The sequence below is a fragment of the Ranitomeya variabilis genome, chromosome 1 (genome assembly GCF_051348905.1).
Source record: "Ranitomeya variabilis isolate aRanVar5 chromosome 1, aRanVar5.hap1, whole genome shotgun sequence".
Classification (NCBI taxonomy): Eukaryota; Metazoa; Chordata; class Amphibia; order Anura; family Dendrobatidae; genus Ranitomeya; species Ranitomeya variabilis.
The window spans coordinates 901,407,346-901,422,531 of record NC_135232.1 but is presented as its reverse complement, the minus strand read 5'-3'; the positions used below and the strand labels follow the sequence as shown (position 1 = coordinate 901,422,531).

The 15,186-nt window shown below is 42.8% G+C and overlaps 1 protein-coding gene across 2 annotated transcripts in view; it reads left to right on the top strand.

Annotated features, from left to right (window-relative positions):
- Positions 1–15,186, top strand: part of AP1AR (adaptor related protein complex 1 associated regulatory protein) — a 100,043-nt gene that overhangs the window by 72,760 nt on the left and 12,097 nt on the right. For both annotated transcript variants that reach the window (XM_077278919.1, XM_077278920.1), the window contains 2 exons: positions 7,425–7,480; positions 9,767–9,837. In XM_077278919.1, coding sequence (XP_077135034.1) covers positions 7,425–7,480; positions 9,767–9,837 — 127 coding nt within the window. The remainder of the gene's footprint in view (positions 1–7,424; positions 7,481–9,766; positions 9,838–15,186) is intronic.

Below are 15,186 nucleotides of genomic sequence, written 5' to 3'. Positions count from 1 at the left end.
CCTGAATTTCTTTTCAATGTTCCGGATGTGTTCATTCATCCTTATTTTTAAGGGTCTTTTTGTTCTTCCCATGTAGAGTTTGCCACATGGGCATTCAATAGTGTAGATGACCCCTGATGTGCAACATGTAATACAGTCCCTAATTTGAATAATCCCATCTCCTTTCTTTATATTTGTGCATTTCTGTGTTGTTGTAAGTTTGCATGCATTACATTTGCGGCATGGAAAAAAACCTTTCAGTTTGGTGAATGTAAATTAAGGCTGGATCAGAGGGATTTTTTTCTTTTGGACTGTAGGGGCAATCATATTTCCCAGACTTTGACCCTTCTTATATACAAAATTTGGCCGATTATTGATTTTTTCTCCCAGCACTTTGTCATTCTTTAGAATGTGCCAGTGTCTGCTGACTATTTTGCAGAGAAAATATGAATTTGAATTGTATTTGGTGATAATGGGGATGGATTCCAAAGATGTTTTTATTTTTGGGGCTGGATCAATAAGTTCCTGTCTGGGTTTACTCACGGCCATTGTTTTTGATTTTTCTAACAATGTTGCATTATACCCTTTTTCAAGGAATTTTTTAGTTAAAGTTTGTGATTCTACATCGAAATCCTGACGTCTGGATTTTCAAATTTTCAATAAAAATCTTCAAGTCTAAAAAATTAATTTCCGTGGTACTGGTGGTGGAGGTAAAGTTTAAAAAATAGTGGTTTTTATTGATATCTATTAAAAATTTATTTAAAGTACCACGGAAATTAATTTTTTAGACTTGAAGATTTTTATTGAAAATTTGAAAATCCATACTTGCACATTCACCAAACCAACGGATACGAACAGTTATATCCCTTTGGACAGCTGCCATCTACCTGGCTGGCTGCTTAACATTCCAGGCAGCCAGTTTACCAGGATTCACCGAAATTGTTCCAGACGTCAGGATTTCGATGTAGAATCACAAACTTTAACTAAAAAATTCCTTGAAAAAGGGTATAATGCAACATTGTTAGAAAAATCAAAAACAATGGCCGTGAGTAAACCCAGACAGGAACTTATTGATCCAGCCCCAAAAATAAAAACATCTTTGGAATCCATCCCCATTATCACCAAATACAATTAAAATTCATATTTTCTCCGCAAAATAGTCAGCAGACACTGGCACATTCTAAAGAATGACAAAGTGCTGGGAGAAAAAATCAATAATCGGCCAAATTTTGTATATAAGAAGGGTCAAAGTCTGGGAAATATGATTGCCCCTACAGTCCAAAAGAAAAAAATCCCTCTGATCCAGCCTTCATTTACATTCACCAAACTGAAAGGTTTTTTTCCATGCCGCAAATGTAATGCATGCAAACTTACAACAACACAGGAATGCACAAGTATAAAGAAAGGAGATGGGATTATTCAAATTAGGGACTGTATTACATGTTGCACATCAGGGGTCATCTACACTATTGAATGCCCATGTGGAAAACTCTACGTGGGAAGAACAAAAAGACCCTTAAAAATAAGGATGAATGAACACATCCGGAACATTGAAAAGAAATTCAGGGGTCATCCACTTTCCCAACACTTTGCGGAACATCATGGCGGGACACTGCAAGGGATGAAAATAACAGGCATTGCGGTGGTACATCGCCATTGGAGAGGTGGCGATTTTATAAAAGCAATGTCACGGGCAGAGACCAAATGGATCTTTATCTTGGACACTCTGGCACCGAGAGGATTGAATGTGAACGTTGAACTTTTCGGATTTTAATTAAATAGTCCTCATCAAGCAGCTATATAAGGTTAATGAGTACGAGGCAGAGACCAACCCTGAGGAAGGAGACAGGTGTCTCCGAAACGCGTTGGTTGTTTGGTCCTAGCTGCACTCCGTACTCACCACCCGGGGGTTACGGTCACATGGCGATTACGTCACTCAGGTCCTGCGCACCGCTCGAATTCACTGCCGCGTCGGCACACAGCGGCGGCTCTGCAGGATCCTGTTCCCACCTGGAAGATTCTTGATGGTGGCTTGCCACCGGCCGGGGCAGCCACCCACCTACATTTCATATTTCGCTTGCTGAAACACTTTTTAGAAACGGAATCAAGTTACAAGACTGCCAGCCTGCAACGGAGGTAGGAAGAAACTCTCTTGAAAAGCATCTATTTCGCTCTTTACTCACTCAAGTGAATACACTGGGCCTTTACTAGCACCCACCTGAGTGTTAGACCTTTATTCAGGGATACGTGTTATTTTAAGTTGTTTTAAAAGTTTTTCAGTTTTTTTAGCACTATTTCAGGTTTACCAGCAGTTCCGTTATTTGTACCAGCGCATACCTATATACACCCTGTGTGTATATATATATATATATATATTTATTTCTGTTTTCACTTTTACAAACCTAGGTGGAGGTTTGTTGGTATTGCAGCAGGCTTTGATAATAACGGTGACAATTTGCGCCACCATTTTTAAATTTTGATATAATTTTTTTAAATCCTATCAACCCGATTGCTAGCCGAGTTGTATGTTGACACAAATGGGATCCGCTCACAAGAGCGTTTCGGTGAGGTTTTCCTACGAATTGAATCACGTGACAATGATCGTACTCTCATATTAAACCTCTCCAACTCCTTTTTGGGATATCCCCTAGTTGCAAATTTACAACACATCTCACCCAAGCGTTGATCCACTATAGTATCATCAGACACTATCCTCCGTACCCTCAGTAGCTGACTCCAAGGCGAAGAGTTTACCATTCTCCTTGGATGATTGCTGTCAAACAATAGCAAATTATTCCTCTCAGTATCCTTGACAAAAATGTCCGTTTTCAATCTGTCTTCTTCCTTATATACAAGGGTATCTAAAAATTGTACCTGGGTAGTCGACTGCGTTAAAGTAAACTGCAACTCCGGGTAAATCCCATTCAAGTATTCACGTAATTGATCAAGTTCCACTAAACTCCCCTCCCAAACCACAAAAATGTCATCTATATAGCGCCACCAGGCTCTGACGTGGCGCCAGAGGATGGAATCGTACACGTACCTGTCCTCGAATACCGCCATGTAGATGTTAGCGTAAGTTGGGGCCACATTGGACCCCATGGCGGTACCCCTTAGCTGCAAAAAGAACTCATCCCCAAAGAGGAAATAATTCCTCCTGAGGATGAGCTCCAGCAGTGTGAGGACAAGTCGTGCACACTCTGGGGCCACGTCAGAGCCTGATAGCGCACATGACACAGCATCAAGTCCCTTCTCATGTTCAATCGATGTGTATAATGATACAACATCGAATGAAGCCAAAATGGTGGATCCAGAAACAGGCAAATCATTGATTTTATTCAATAAATCATTCGTGTCACGAATATATGATCGTGCTGAAACAGCATATTTGCGGAGCACCCGATCTAAAAAGATAGCAGTTTTATTAAACAGGGAACCCCTCCCTGAGAGTATCGGTCTCCCGGGAGGGTTCAACAGATCTTTATGTATTTTGGGTAGCACATACAGTACCGGTACCACCGGTGCATCCACAATCAAATATTCTGACAGCTTGTGGTCAATGAGTCCCATGGCTAAGGAATCACTGACCACAAGCTGTAGTTCTTTTTGAAAACGAGCAGTAGGATTACAAGAAAGCCTTTCATATACACAATGATCATCTAGCTGGCATAAAATCTCTGCTCTGTACTTCCAACTGTCCAAAGGGACTCATTGACCACAAGCTGTCAGAATATTTGATTGTGGATGCACCGGTGGTACCGGTACTGTATGTGCTACCCAAAATACATAAAGATCTGTTGAACCCTCCCGGGAGACCGATAGTCTCAGGGAGGGGTTCCCTGTTTAATAAAACTGCTATCTTTTTAGATCGGGTGCTCCGCAAATATGCTGTTTCAGCACGATCATATATTCGTGACACGAATGATTTCTTGAATAAAATAAATGATTTGACTGTTTCTGGATCCACCATTTTGGCTTCATTCGATGTTGTATCATTATACACATCGATTGAACATGAGAAGGGACTTGATGCTGTGTCATGTGCGCTATCGGGCTCTGACGTGGCCCCAGAGTGTGCACGACTTGTCCTCACACTGCTGGAGCTCATCCTCAGGAGGAATTATTTCCTCTTTGGGGATGAGTTCTTTTTGCAGTTAAGGGGTACCACCATGGGGTCCAATGTGGCCCCAACTTACGCTAACATCTACATGGCGGTATTCGAGGACAGGTACGTGTACGATTCCAGCCTATGGCGCCACGTCAGAGCCTGGTGGCGCTATATAGATGACATTTTTGTGGTTTGGGAGGGGAGTTTAATGGAACTTGATCAATTACGTGAATACTTGAATGGGATTTACCCGGAGTTGCAGTTTACTTTAACGCAGTCGACTACCCAGGTACAATTTTTAGATACCCTTGTATATAAGGAAGAAGACAGATTGAAAACGGACATTTTTGTCAAGGATACTGAGAGGAATAATTTGCTATTGTTTGACAGCAATCATCCAAGGAGAATGGTAAACTCTTTGCCTTGGAGTCAGCTACTGAGGGTACGGAGGATAGTGTCTGATGATACTATAGTGGATCAACGCTTGGGTGAGATGTGTTGTAAATTTGCAACTAGGGGATATCCCAAAAAGGAGTTGGAGAGGTTTAATATGAGAGTACGATCATTGTCACGTGATTCAATTCGTAGGAAAACCTCACCGAAACGCTCTTGTGAGCGGATCCCATTTGTGTCAACATACAACTCAGCTAGCAATCGGGTTGATAGGATTTTAAAAAAACATTGGTCGTGTTTACAACATGGTTTACCGTCTGTTTCAGCTTTTGGATATTATCCCCTGATGTCGTATCGAAGGGGATGGAATTTGGGGGATAAATTGATCAAATCGGATATTGGGACATCGAAAGTTCCAATTCAACAGACTTTAAGCACACCCCGGAATGGTAATTTTCCATGCCTGGGTTGTGCCTGTTGCAACAATTTGCTGAAAGGGGAATTTTTCTATCATCCTCATACAGGAAAAAAGATCTTTTTAAAGGGACAATATACCTGCACCTCCAGTTTTGTGGTCTACATGATTGTTTGCCCATGTGGTTTGGTTTACGTGGGTGAGACCACAATGGAGGTGAAGGTCCGTATCAGCAAGCATAAAAGCACCATCAGAACAGGTCTTACTGATCTGCCAATTCCCAAACATTTTCTGGATAAAAAACATTCGGTTAATCAGCTACGTTTTAGAGTGATAGACAGTGTCCCTACTCTGAGAAGAGGAGGTGATAGACTAACATTGCTAAAAAGGAAGGAGATGAGATGGATTTATGAACTGGGGTCCTTACAACCCAGGGGTCTGAATCTAGACTTTAATTTACAAGTATTTGTCTCCAAAGAATAGCTTTGCTCTTCTGGGTTGTTGTAATGTCATCATCAGTGTTCTTGTTTTTATTAACACATTTTTTGCTTGTATTTTTTATTTTATTTTTCCCAATAGGTAATAGATGTGACAGTCGGTGGACAGACCATTGGAGTTCTTTGGAAATTGCATTTAAGATTATGTCTTCTACGCAATGAAGAATACATGGATTTTGTATATTGGCCTCTGGTATATTGTCTCCCGACTGCCTCATTATATGGGTATGGGGTGTGTTATGTGATTGGGTCTAGCTCGTTTTGACACAATTTGTATCCTATATGTCATCTTTATATTTGAAGGTTGTTCTGCAAAAATTTTTTTTCTTTTCTTCCTCTAAATAGCATTTAGGCTGCTGTCTTTTGTCGCGGTCACGTGGGTCCGCGCTTGGGGGTTGCGTGCACATCTTTGCTTGATCTGTCCGCCTCGTGAATTCATGATGGGGGCTCATCGGGCGGATGATGTGCGGGAGCCTGCATGTCACGGTGCCTGTGTGACATGCGACTTGGTGCTACAGCCTGCGATTGGGTTACCTAGGTTACCGCTTCCAGTCTCGGTCACGTGGGCTCCGGGTTGTGGGAGTGGCTTTCGCTGCATCGCTGGGCATGTCCGCATCGCGGTCATGTGGTGTGGGCGTGTCTAGTGGATGGTGCGCTTGCGCTCTCACGATGCGGTGCCTGAGGGACCTATGACCCGGTGGTGTAACCTGGTGATGGACGCACTTGTATAATGAAGGTATGGAGGTACTATGTAATAGAGTGTCTGATTGGCGTTCTAGGGAGCACACTTATGTGTGTGTCGCTACCATTCGCTGCCTTTGTTTTTTGGCGCCGATTTATGCTGATATGTGATTGGCTTTGCGGATTTCCATATGGACATGGACATTGGATGAATATTACTATGGAAACGAGGATGTCTTGCTTCTATTCGTTGAGCAGAAGATAAACACATTATCCATCTTGTGTATACGATTGTATATTGAGATTATCTATGTGGGGAATTGGATTTTATAGATGTTTAATTATAATATGGTTATCTGATGTATATTTTGTGTTGCTTTTCTATATAATTGATGGCCGGATGGTGATTGGTGCCCTGCGTGGTATCCACACTATTTAAGCCAGCATGTTGTGCTGATATGTATGCTTGAAAAAGACCACATTTTTGGTCGAAACGTTGCTGTACCATGGCTTAATAAATTTTTCACTTTGATATTATCACACCTGGTTGGAGCGCTGTTCATCTATTTGACTTTGCTTGGATATCCGCTGCGTAATATGTTAGCGCTATATAAAAATAAAGATTATTATTATTATTATTATATCCGGGATGGTTCCCTGGACATAGAACGGGCGCCCCATGGAGTGAGTGCTGTCGGTCCCTTTTCCTTTTTTTTCCTGAAGCTCTGGTAAGTGACAGCAGCACCTTCTCGCTGATGACTATCCACTTCAGAACAGAAAAGGAAGCCGTGCAAGTGACAGCAGTCCTGAATAGTCATCGTAAGTAAGAAGAAGAAAAAAAAAGAAAAACACCGCAAGAAAATTAGAGTAGAGAGGGAACGGTAGGGAATTTTGAATTTCACTACATTAGAAAAGTGGATGGAGTATTATATTAAATAGCTGCACACATAGTATGAAAATCACAAAGGACACACTGCTTTTTTTTTATTATTTTTTACCATGTACACTTTCAAATGTGTAAACTGAGACGTAGAACAATTGGCTCCTCTTCCACCCACGCAGCATATGCTGGCAGTGGAGTAGATTTCTTGCTCCTGACCTGATTGCTTGTTAATTAGTGTCTTTTAATAAGTTAACTGGCTAACTGGTATTTTCGCAACTCACATTTCCAAATCAATAAAATAGTGCAATGTGAGTGGATAATGGTGGCTGTGTTAGCATCTAATAAAATGTCTATTCGAGATACTACAGAGAATCATAAACGGCATTGTATTACAAATCATGGAAAACAGGCTTTCGATTATTTGCAGACTGAGATCTCAACATTTCTTACACAAACATTCTCTTTCAGCAACATCGATTGCAGTGGATAAAGCAGAGGGCTCATGCTGCTAAAAATGGAGAAAGGTAACGATAGTGTCAGTTTTGCGTGGAATTCACATACAATCTACATTAGCTGTTTCTTGCTGCTGCTGCTGATGGTTGTATTACAGTAGTGATCAAATGGTGGGCAGGGTGCTGCATCTATCCAACACAGAGCAGTGAAATCCGAGGAGCGTACCCTCTCTGGTAGGGTGCTGCATCTATCCAACACAGAGCAGTGATATCCGAGGAGCGTACCCTCTTTGGCAGGGTGCTGCATATATCCAACACAGAGCAGTGATATCTGAGGAGCGTACCCTCTCTGGTTAGCAGGACAGATAATTTACTACGTAGACTTCCAGATAATTCTACATTTCATGATGTAGGCTGTCGTAAATATTTCACCGATGGCGGTCTGATCACTGAAACCTGTACAGATCTCTTGAACGTAGGCCATGTGTCCCCCTGATTGCAAAGAGATGGCATTATAATGATAGAAACAGATGGGTTCTCTCCTGGCTATTTCTTCCACACTCAAAGAATGGCCACCCCTTCAGTACAGGTGAAAAACATGGGATATTGAATCTAATATGTGTGCTTTGGAGGGGGTCACAGGATTCCCCATAGTGAGATACATTGCAGATTACTGATATACATTCCTGGCCGAAAGTGTTGACACCCTTGAAATTGTTCCAGAAAAATGAAGTACCGTATTTCTCCCAGAAAATTACTGCAATTACACATGCTTTGTTATACACAGGTTTATTTCCTCTTGTGTATTGGAGCAACAAAAAAAAAACAAACAAACAAAAAAAAATATTTGGACATAGTTTCACACACAACCCCAAAAATGGGCTGGACAAAATTGTTTGCACCTTCAACTTAATATTTGGTTGCACACTCTTTGGAATAAATAACTGCAATCAATCGCTTCCTGTAAACCAGCATCAAGCTTCTTACATCTCTCAACTGGAATTTTTCGAACAATCTTTTTTTTGTAAACTGCTCCACGTCTCCCATATTTGAAGGGTGCCTTCTCCCAACAGCAATTTTAAGATCTCTCCACAGGTGTTCAATGGGATTTAGATCCGGACTCATTGCTGGCCACTTCAGAGCTTAGTTTTCATCTATTTCTGGTTTCTTATTGAAGTATGTTTGGGGTCATTGTCTTGCTGGAAGACCCATGTCCTAGGATGCAAACCCAGCTTCAGATTACACACAGTCATTTCACCCAGTGCCAGAGGCAGCAAAACAACCCAAAAACATCTTTGAACCTCAATGATATTTGACTAAGGGTATTGTGTTCTTTTCTTTGTAGGCAGCATTCCGTTTTCTGTAAACAGTAGAATGATGTGCTTTACCAAAAAGCTCTATCATGGCCTCATCTGAACGCAAACTCTTTCCCAGAACAATTTTGGCATACTCGTGTATATTTTGGCAAACAGCAGTCTAGCCTTTTTTTGTTAGTCTGTGTCAGCAGTAGGGTCTCCTGCCATAGTGTTTCATTCAAATGTCAATGGATAGTTTGCGGTGTCACTGAAGCACCCTGAGCCTTCAGGACAGCTTCAATTTCTTTGGAACTTGATTGGGGCTGCTCATCCACCATCCGGACTACACTGTGTTGCAGCCTTTCATCAATTCTCTGTCCAGGGAGATTAGCTACAGTGTCATAGGTTGAAAACTTCTTGATTATGTTGTGCACCATGGACAAAGTGGCATCCAGATCTATGGAGATGGACTTGTAACCCTGAGATTGTTGGTATTTTTCAACAATTTTGGATCTCAAGTCCTTAGACAGTTCTGTTGTCTAAACTTAGTCTTTGCATTGTGCATCTGTATGTACTACACTGTCAGCTTCTCCCCTTTATATCTGGTTTCAGGTGTGATTTTCATATTGTCCACACCAGTTACTTGGTACAGGTGAGTTTGAACGAGCATTGCATGCTTGAAACAAAGTTGTTTCATTATGGAAAGGTGCCAACAATTTTGACTTGCGTATTTTTAGGGTTTTGTGTGAAATTATCCAATTTGCTCTTTTTTTTGTGGTGTTCCAATACACACAAGGAAGTAATCATGTGTAAAAAACATATGTAATGGCAATAATTTTCTGGGAGAAATGCTTGATTTTCTGGAACAATTTCAAAGGTGCCAACACTTTCAGCCATTGCTGTAATTGTGAATCTAAAGTACTGTAATTCCGCAATCTACACCTCCATTTTGAAATTGCTTAGACGTGGTAGGTGTATACATTTTTTTCTCATTAGGCAATGCTTGAGTCAATGAAAGACATCAGCGTGCACAAATACTGATAACCGTATTCTGTCATTACAGCTCGGTAGCTGAAGATTTTGAATCCTATTTGCGAAATGTGAGATCTCAATATGAAGCTGTCCGGAGTAGCAGTAAGTAAAAATTCCAGTGTTTTGAGGGTTTTGGGGGGGATTGTCAGATTTGTGACCACAATATGGTTCTGCCCTATTAAAGAGCAGGATCTTGTAACAACCACTGAGCACTCACTGAGCCTAGCTAGTCATAAGTCTCACCAGTTTTCATGAGGACAGCGCTGTTGCTTTCTAATGTGTCCTTCTGATGACTTCTTCTGTCACTGTCGAGAAAAATGATGTGAGCGACCACCTCAGTGATGACAACTTAAAAATTTGCTATAATTTCTTCCTCTCTACTACCAATATGGTACGATATCAATATAATATACTATGGTAGGTGCCATGTAGATAAGAAGTGAGAAGAAACACAGTAGTAAAATTTAAAAGAAATACTTTATTGAATAACAAAGATGAAAAAAATATATAGTTAAAGACTGTGCACTTTATTACTTGCTGCTGCTACTGCTCCCCACTTCTTTAGAGGCTTTACTCTGCCCTGTCTTTTTAACTACCGTATTTTTTGGACTATGGGGATGCATCGGACCATAAGACGCACCTAGGTTTTAGAGGAGGAAATTAGGGGGAAAAAAAACTGAAGCAAAAAATGTGCTCAATTCTGTACTTAAGATCACCTATCCTGGTATGATTGGCCCTCATCCCCATCCTGGTATGATTGGCCCTCATCCCCATCCTGGTATGCATGGATCCATCCTTATTCTGGTATGATTTGATTGGCTCCATCCTGTTCCTGGTCCAGCCACATCTGTTTCCGGGGCCACTCATTATCTTCAGCTGGTATTCACTGCACTCGGCAGTCTAAGGCCTCTTTCACACTTCAGTTGTTTGGCGTCAGTCTAAAACCGCCAGTTTCCTCAAATAACGGATCCGTCATTTTTTTTGGGCGGATCTGTTATTTTCCCATAGACTTGCATTGGCGACGGATTGTGACGGATGGTCGTCCGTTCCATCCGTCATGCGACGGATCCGTCGAAATTTGGCGGACGTTGTCTAGATCCGTCGCGTCCGTCATTCCATAGAATGGCCGCCTATGGGCGACGGATCCGTCGCGACCGTCATTTCGGCGGATCCGTCGCCCCAATCCGCTTTTTCAATTGCGCATGCTCCAAAAAGTAGATACTTTTCCCAGACAACCCCCAAGTAACGGATCCATCAAAAAAACGGATCCGTTGGAACCGTTTTCTCAACAATTGTGACGGAACCGTCTATCCGTCACTATGTCGGAAGTGACTGACGCCAAACAACTGAAGTGTGAAAGAAGCCTAAGGCTTTTTTCCAGCAGTGACGTCACAGCACGAACACTGCCGGAAAAAGCTGAAGACTGCCGAGTGCAGTGAATACTGCAGGCAGTTAATGAGCGGCCCTGGAAGCAGATGCAGTCGGGAGACAGTGGGACGGGAGGCCGTGTCGCTGGACAGGTAAGTATAATTCCAATGTTTATTATTAACTTTCGGCTTCTTTTTTTTTTTTTTTTTACAGCCCCCACCCCTTCCCATATTTATAAAGTCCGAGTTCGGATGCAAGTTCGTGTCATGTCTGGTCTCGAACTCGAACTTTACAAAAAACTTTGGCAATCCCACCGATCCTGAACATCGGGGGGGTTCGCCCATTACTATTGGTAAATGAATGTGATCATTGTATGCTTTTGCAACTCTACAAATGTTACCTTGACATACTATAATTAATCACAGAATGGAAGGTCTGAGAGTTGGCATTTCTATGCATTGCTGTTAAGATGTTCATGTGCTTTTTTATCTTTACAAATAGAGTAGGTTTACGCAAAAAAAGTTAAAGTACAATTCCAATTTTTATAGAGCTGGATAACCCTTCAATGTAATTTCATGAATTATTATTTAATTAGGTATCAATGTGTATTAATCCGGAGTTGTTCTATAGGCTATGGTATCTTTTAATGTTCTGCAGGTTTATTCACATCCAGCAGTGGTTGTTTTTTTGTAAAAAAAAAAAATAAAAAAAAAATCTGCTTTGTGTGAATGCACACAAATACAGACTGTATCTTTGTGTATGTGTATGTGGTGTTCTCATGTGGTATATGGCTGAGGGTTGTACTCCTAGCAGGGTATGATGTATCTTACTGTGGCCAAGTTTTCTGTCAGGAGGAGTCTTTCCTTCTCAAATTACACACACACAGGAAACTCCACAATACAATATTTGCACAGTAACTGCCTCTAGGCAGAAAATGATGATGATGGTGGTAGTAGTTGGTGCCTTTGAGCCCCGGTCATGAAGCTGCTGAATTTAAAACAGAAGTCTTTTTACTGAAGATAATGGGGCAAATTATTATTTACAAACAGCAGGAAACTGAGGTACAGGATTACACTCACGGCTGATGATTGCTGTGTACCTGCAGACAGGCAGATCTTTGTAGCCCCTGGTTTTATTAAAGGGAACCTGTCACCCCGTTTTTTCCATATGAGATAAAAATACCGTTAAATAGGGCCTGAGCTGTGCATTACAACAGTGAATTTTGTGGACCCTGATTCCCCACCTATGCTGCCGAAATACGTTACCAAAGTCGCCGTTTTCGCCTGTCAATCAGGCTGGTCTGGTCGGATGGGCGTGGTGACATCGCTGTTTCTTCCCCCAGATCTTGCTTAGTTTTCCGTTGGTGGCGTAGTGGTTTGCGCATGCCCAAGTGCCGAATCCACTGCAGAGTTGTGAAGAATAAGAGCGCGATCTGCGCTATTCCCCTGGTGATCGGTAGGGGTGGCCATCTTCCTGAAGCCGAGATGCGAACTCTGCTTCAGGAAAATGGCCGCCGCGATCTCCATCTGCGCACGCGCGGCATCCCGCCGCCATTTTCCTGAAGCCCCGGGCAGCAGAGCGCTCCATCTGTGCACGCGCGGCCACAGCAAGATGGCCGCCCCCACCGATCACCAGGGTAATAGCGCAGATCGCGCTCTTTTTCTTCACAACTCTGCAGTGGATTCGGCACTTGGGCATGCGCAAACCACTACGCCACCAACGGAAAAATAAGCAAGATCTGGGGGAAGAAACAGCGATGTCACCACGCCCATCCAACCAGACCAGCCTGATTGACAGGCGAAAATGGCTACTTTGGTAACATATTTCGGCAGCATAGGTGGGGAATCGGGGTCCACAAAATACACTATTGTAACGCACAGCTCAGGCCCTAGTTAACGGTATTTTTATCTCATACGGAAAAAACGGGGTGACAGGTTCCCTTTAAGTCTGAATATTTTTTCTTCAGCACTGTGCTCTTTCTGCTCTGAGGTCATTCTTCTTCCTAAAGGTGCAGTGGTAGTCTTCCTCATATGAAGACTACTAACTCCCCTTATAGTGTCAGTCCCCTTTTTAAGCAAAGCAGGAAGGGAGAAGGTAGGTAATTCCTTCACCTACAAAATGGCTTCCTCTTCTCAAGATGTCTGACCACCAACTGCCACTTCAAATTAAAACATTAAAACTATCTCACAGGACTTGGCTCCTCCCCTTCTATGTGACTGTAGAGCTGCAGTCATTGGCTTACTGCCCTGAGGCATTTTTCCAGAACCTTCTGCATATTAAAACAGAGCTGGGTCACACGATCAAGCCTGTGAGGAGAAGACCAACTCTTCCTGTGCTGCCCGTCAGCAGGTCCCACAATGTATCTAAAATGCACAGTCCACATAAAAATCCACAGCATCTATATGAAAGCACACTATACATCCAGCATCCCACAGAAATGGCCACTATATATATATAGAGAGAGAGAGTGAGACAAAGGGGTTGGCAGCTTAATAGATAAATGTGGGTGAAATGGGCATATAGCCGACTTGGCAACATATCTCTAAAAACTTCTGCTTGCCATAAACAGATTCACCCCCTTGTTAAGCCTAGCTTTCTGCCTTTACAGCACACCGCTTGTGTTCTTGAAATGGACAGTCTATAAGTAATGTTGTGCTAACTCATTACGCATACTCAATAGTAAGATGTTGAATACCTCTTATTCAGTTCATACATCTCCAGTAAACATGTGCATGCACAATGTGCTTCCATGGAAGTAGCACAGAATGGACATGTCGGGTCACATGTCCATTCATTAGCGCCACTTTCAGAATGCAGTCATGGCAGAAAACTTGTCTTAACACAAAATGAACATTAGCACCCCTTTAACCCCTTTCTGCCATTGGATGTATTATCTTGTCCATGTGACCTGGGACTTAAAGGGAACCTGTCACCCCCAAAATCAAGGGTGAGCTAAGCCCACCAGCATCAGGGGCTTATCTACAGCATTCTGTAATGCTGTAGATAAGCCCTCGATGTATCCTGAAAGATGAGAAAAAGAGGTTAGATTATACTCACCCAGGGGTGGGTCCGGTCCGGTCCAATGGGTGTCGCGGTCTGGTCCGGCGCGTCCCATATTTATCAGATGATGTCCTCTTGTGGTCTTCACGCTGCGGCTCCGGCACAGGCATACTTTGTCTGCCCTGTTGAGGGCAGAGCAAAGTACTGCAGTGCGCAGGCGACGGGAAAAGTCAGAGAGGCCCAGCGCCTGCACACTGCAGTACTTTGCTCTGCCCTCAACAGGGCAGACAAAGTACGCCTGCGCCGGAGCTGCAGCGTGAAGACCAGAAGAGGACGTCATCCTATGAAGATGGGAGGCCCTGGACCGGATGACGACGCCCACAGGATCGGACCGCCCACCCAGATGAGTATAATCTAACCTTTTTCTTCTCTTTCAGGTGACATTACAGAATGCTGTAGATAAGCCCCTGATGCCGGTGGGCTTAGCTCACCCTCGATTTTGTGGGTGACAGGTTCCCTTTAATTCCCATGGATGGGATAGTACGTCATAACGCGATCAGCCGCGCTCACCGGGGGAGCGCGACAGGGTGTCAGCTGTTTGTCACAGCTGACACACGGCACTATGTTCCAGGAGCGGTCACGGACCGCTCCTGGCACTTTAACCCCCAGAACACTGCGATCAAACAAGAGGGTCTCCCCCTGCAGGCCCCAGATCCAAGATGGCCGCGGGGTCCTTCCGGGTCCTGCAGGGAGGTGGCTTGTCAGTGCCTGCTGAGAGCAGGCGCTGAGAAGCCTCCTACACTGCCTGTCAGATCGCTGATCTGACACAGCACTCTGCAAAGTGTCAGATCAGCAATCTGACTTTATACAGTGATGTCCCACCCTGGACAATGTAAAAAATTGAAAAAATAAATTAATGTCTAAAAATATATTTTTTTAAATTCCTAAATAAAGAAAACATTTTTTTTTTCCAAAAAATACATTTATGTAAATAAAAAAACAAACAATAAAAGTACACATATTTAGTATCGTCGCATCCGTAACGACACGACCTATAAAACTGTCCCACTAGTCAACCCCTTC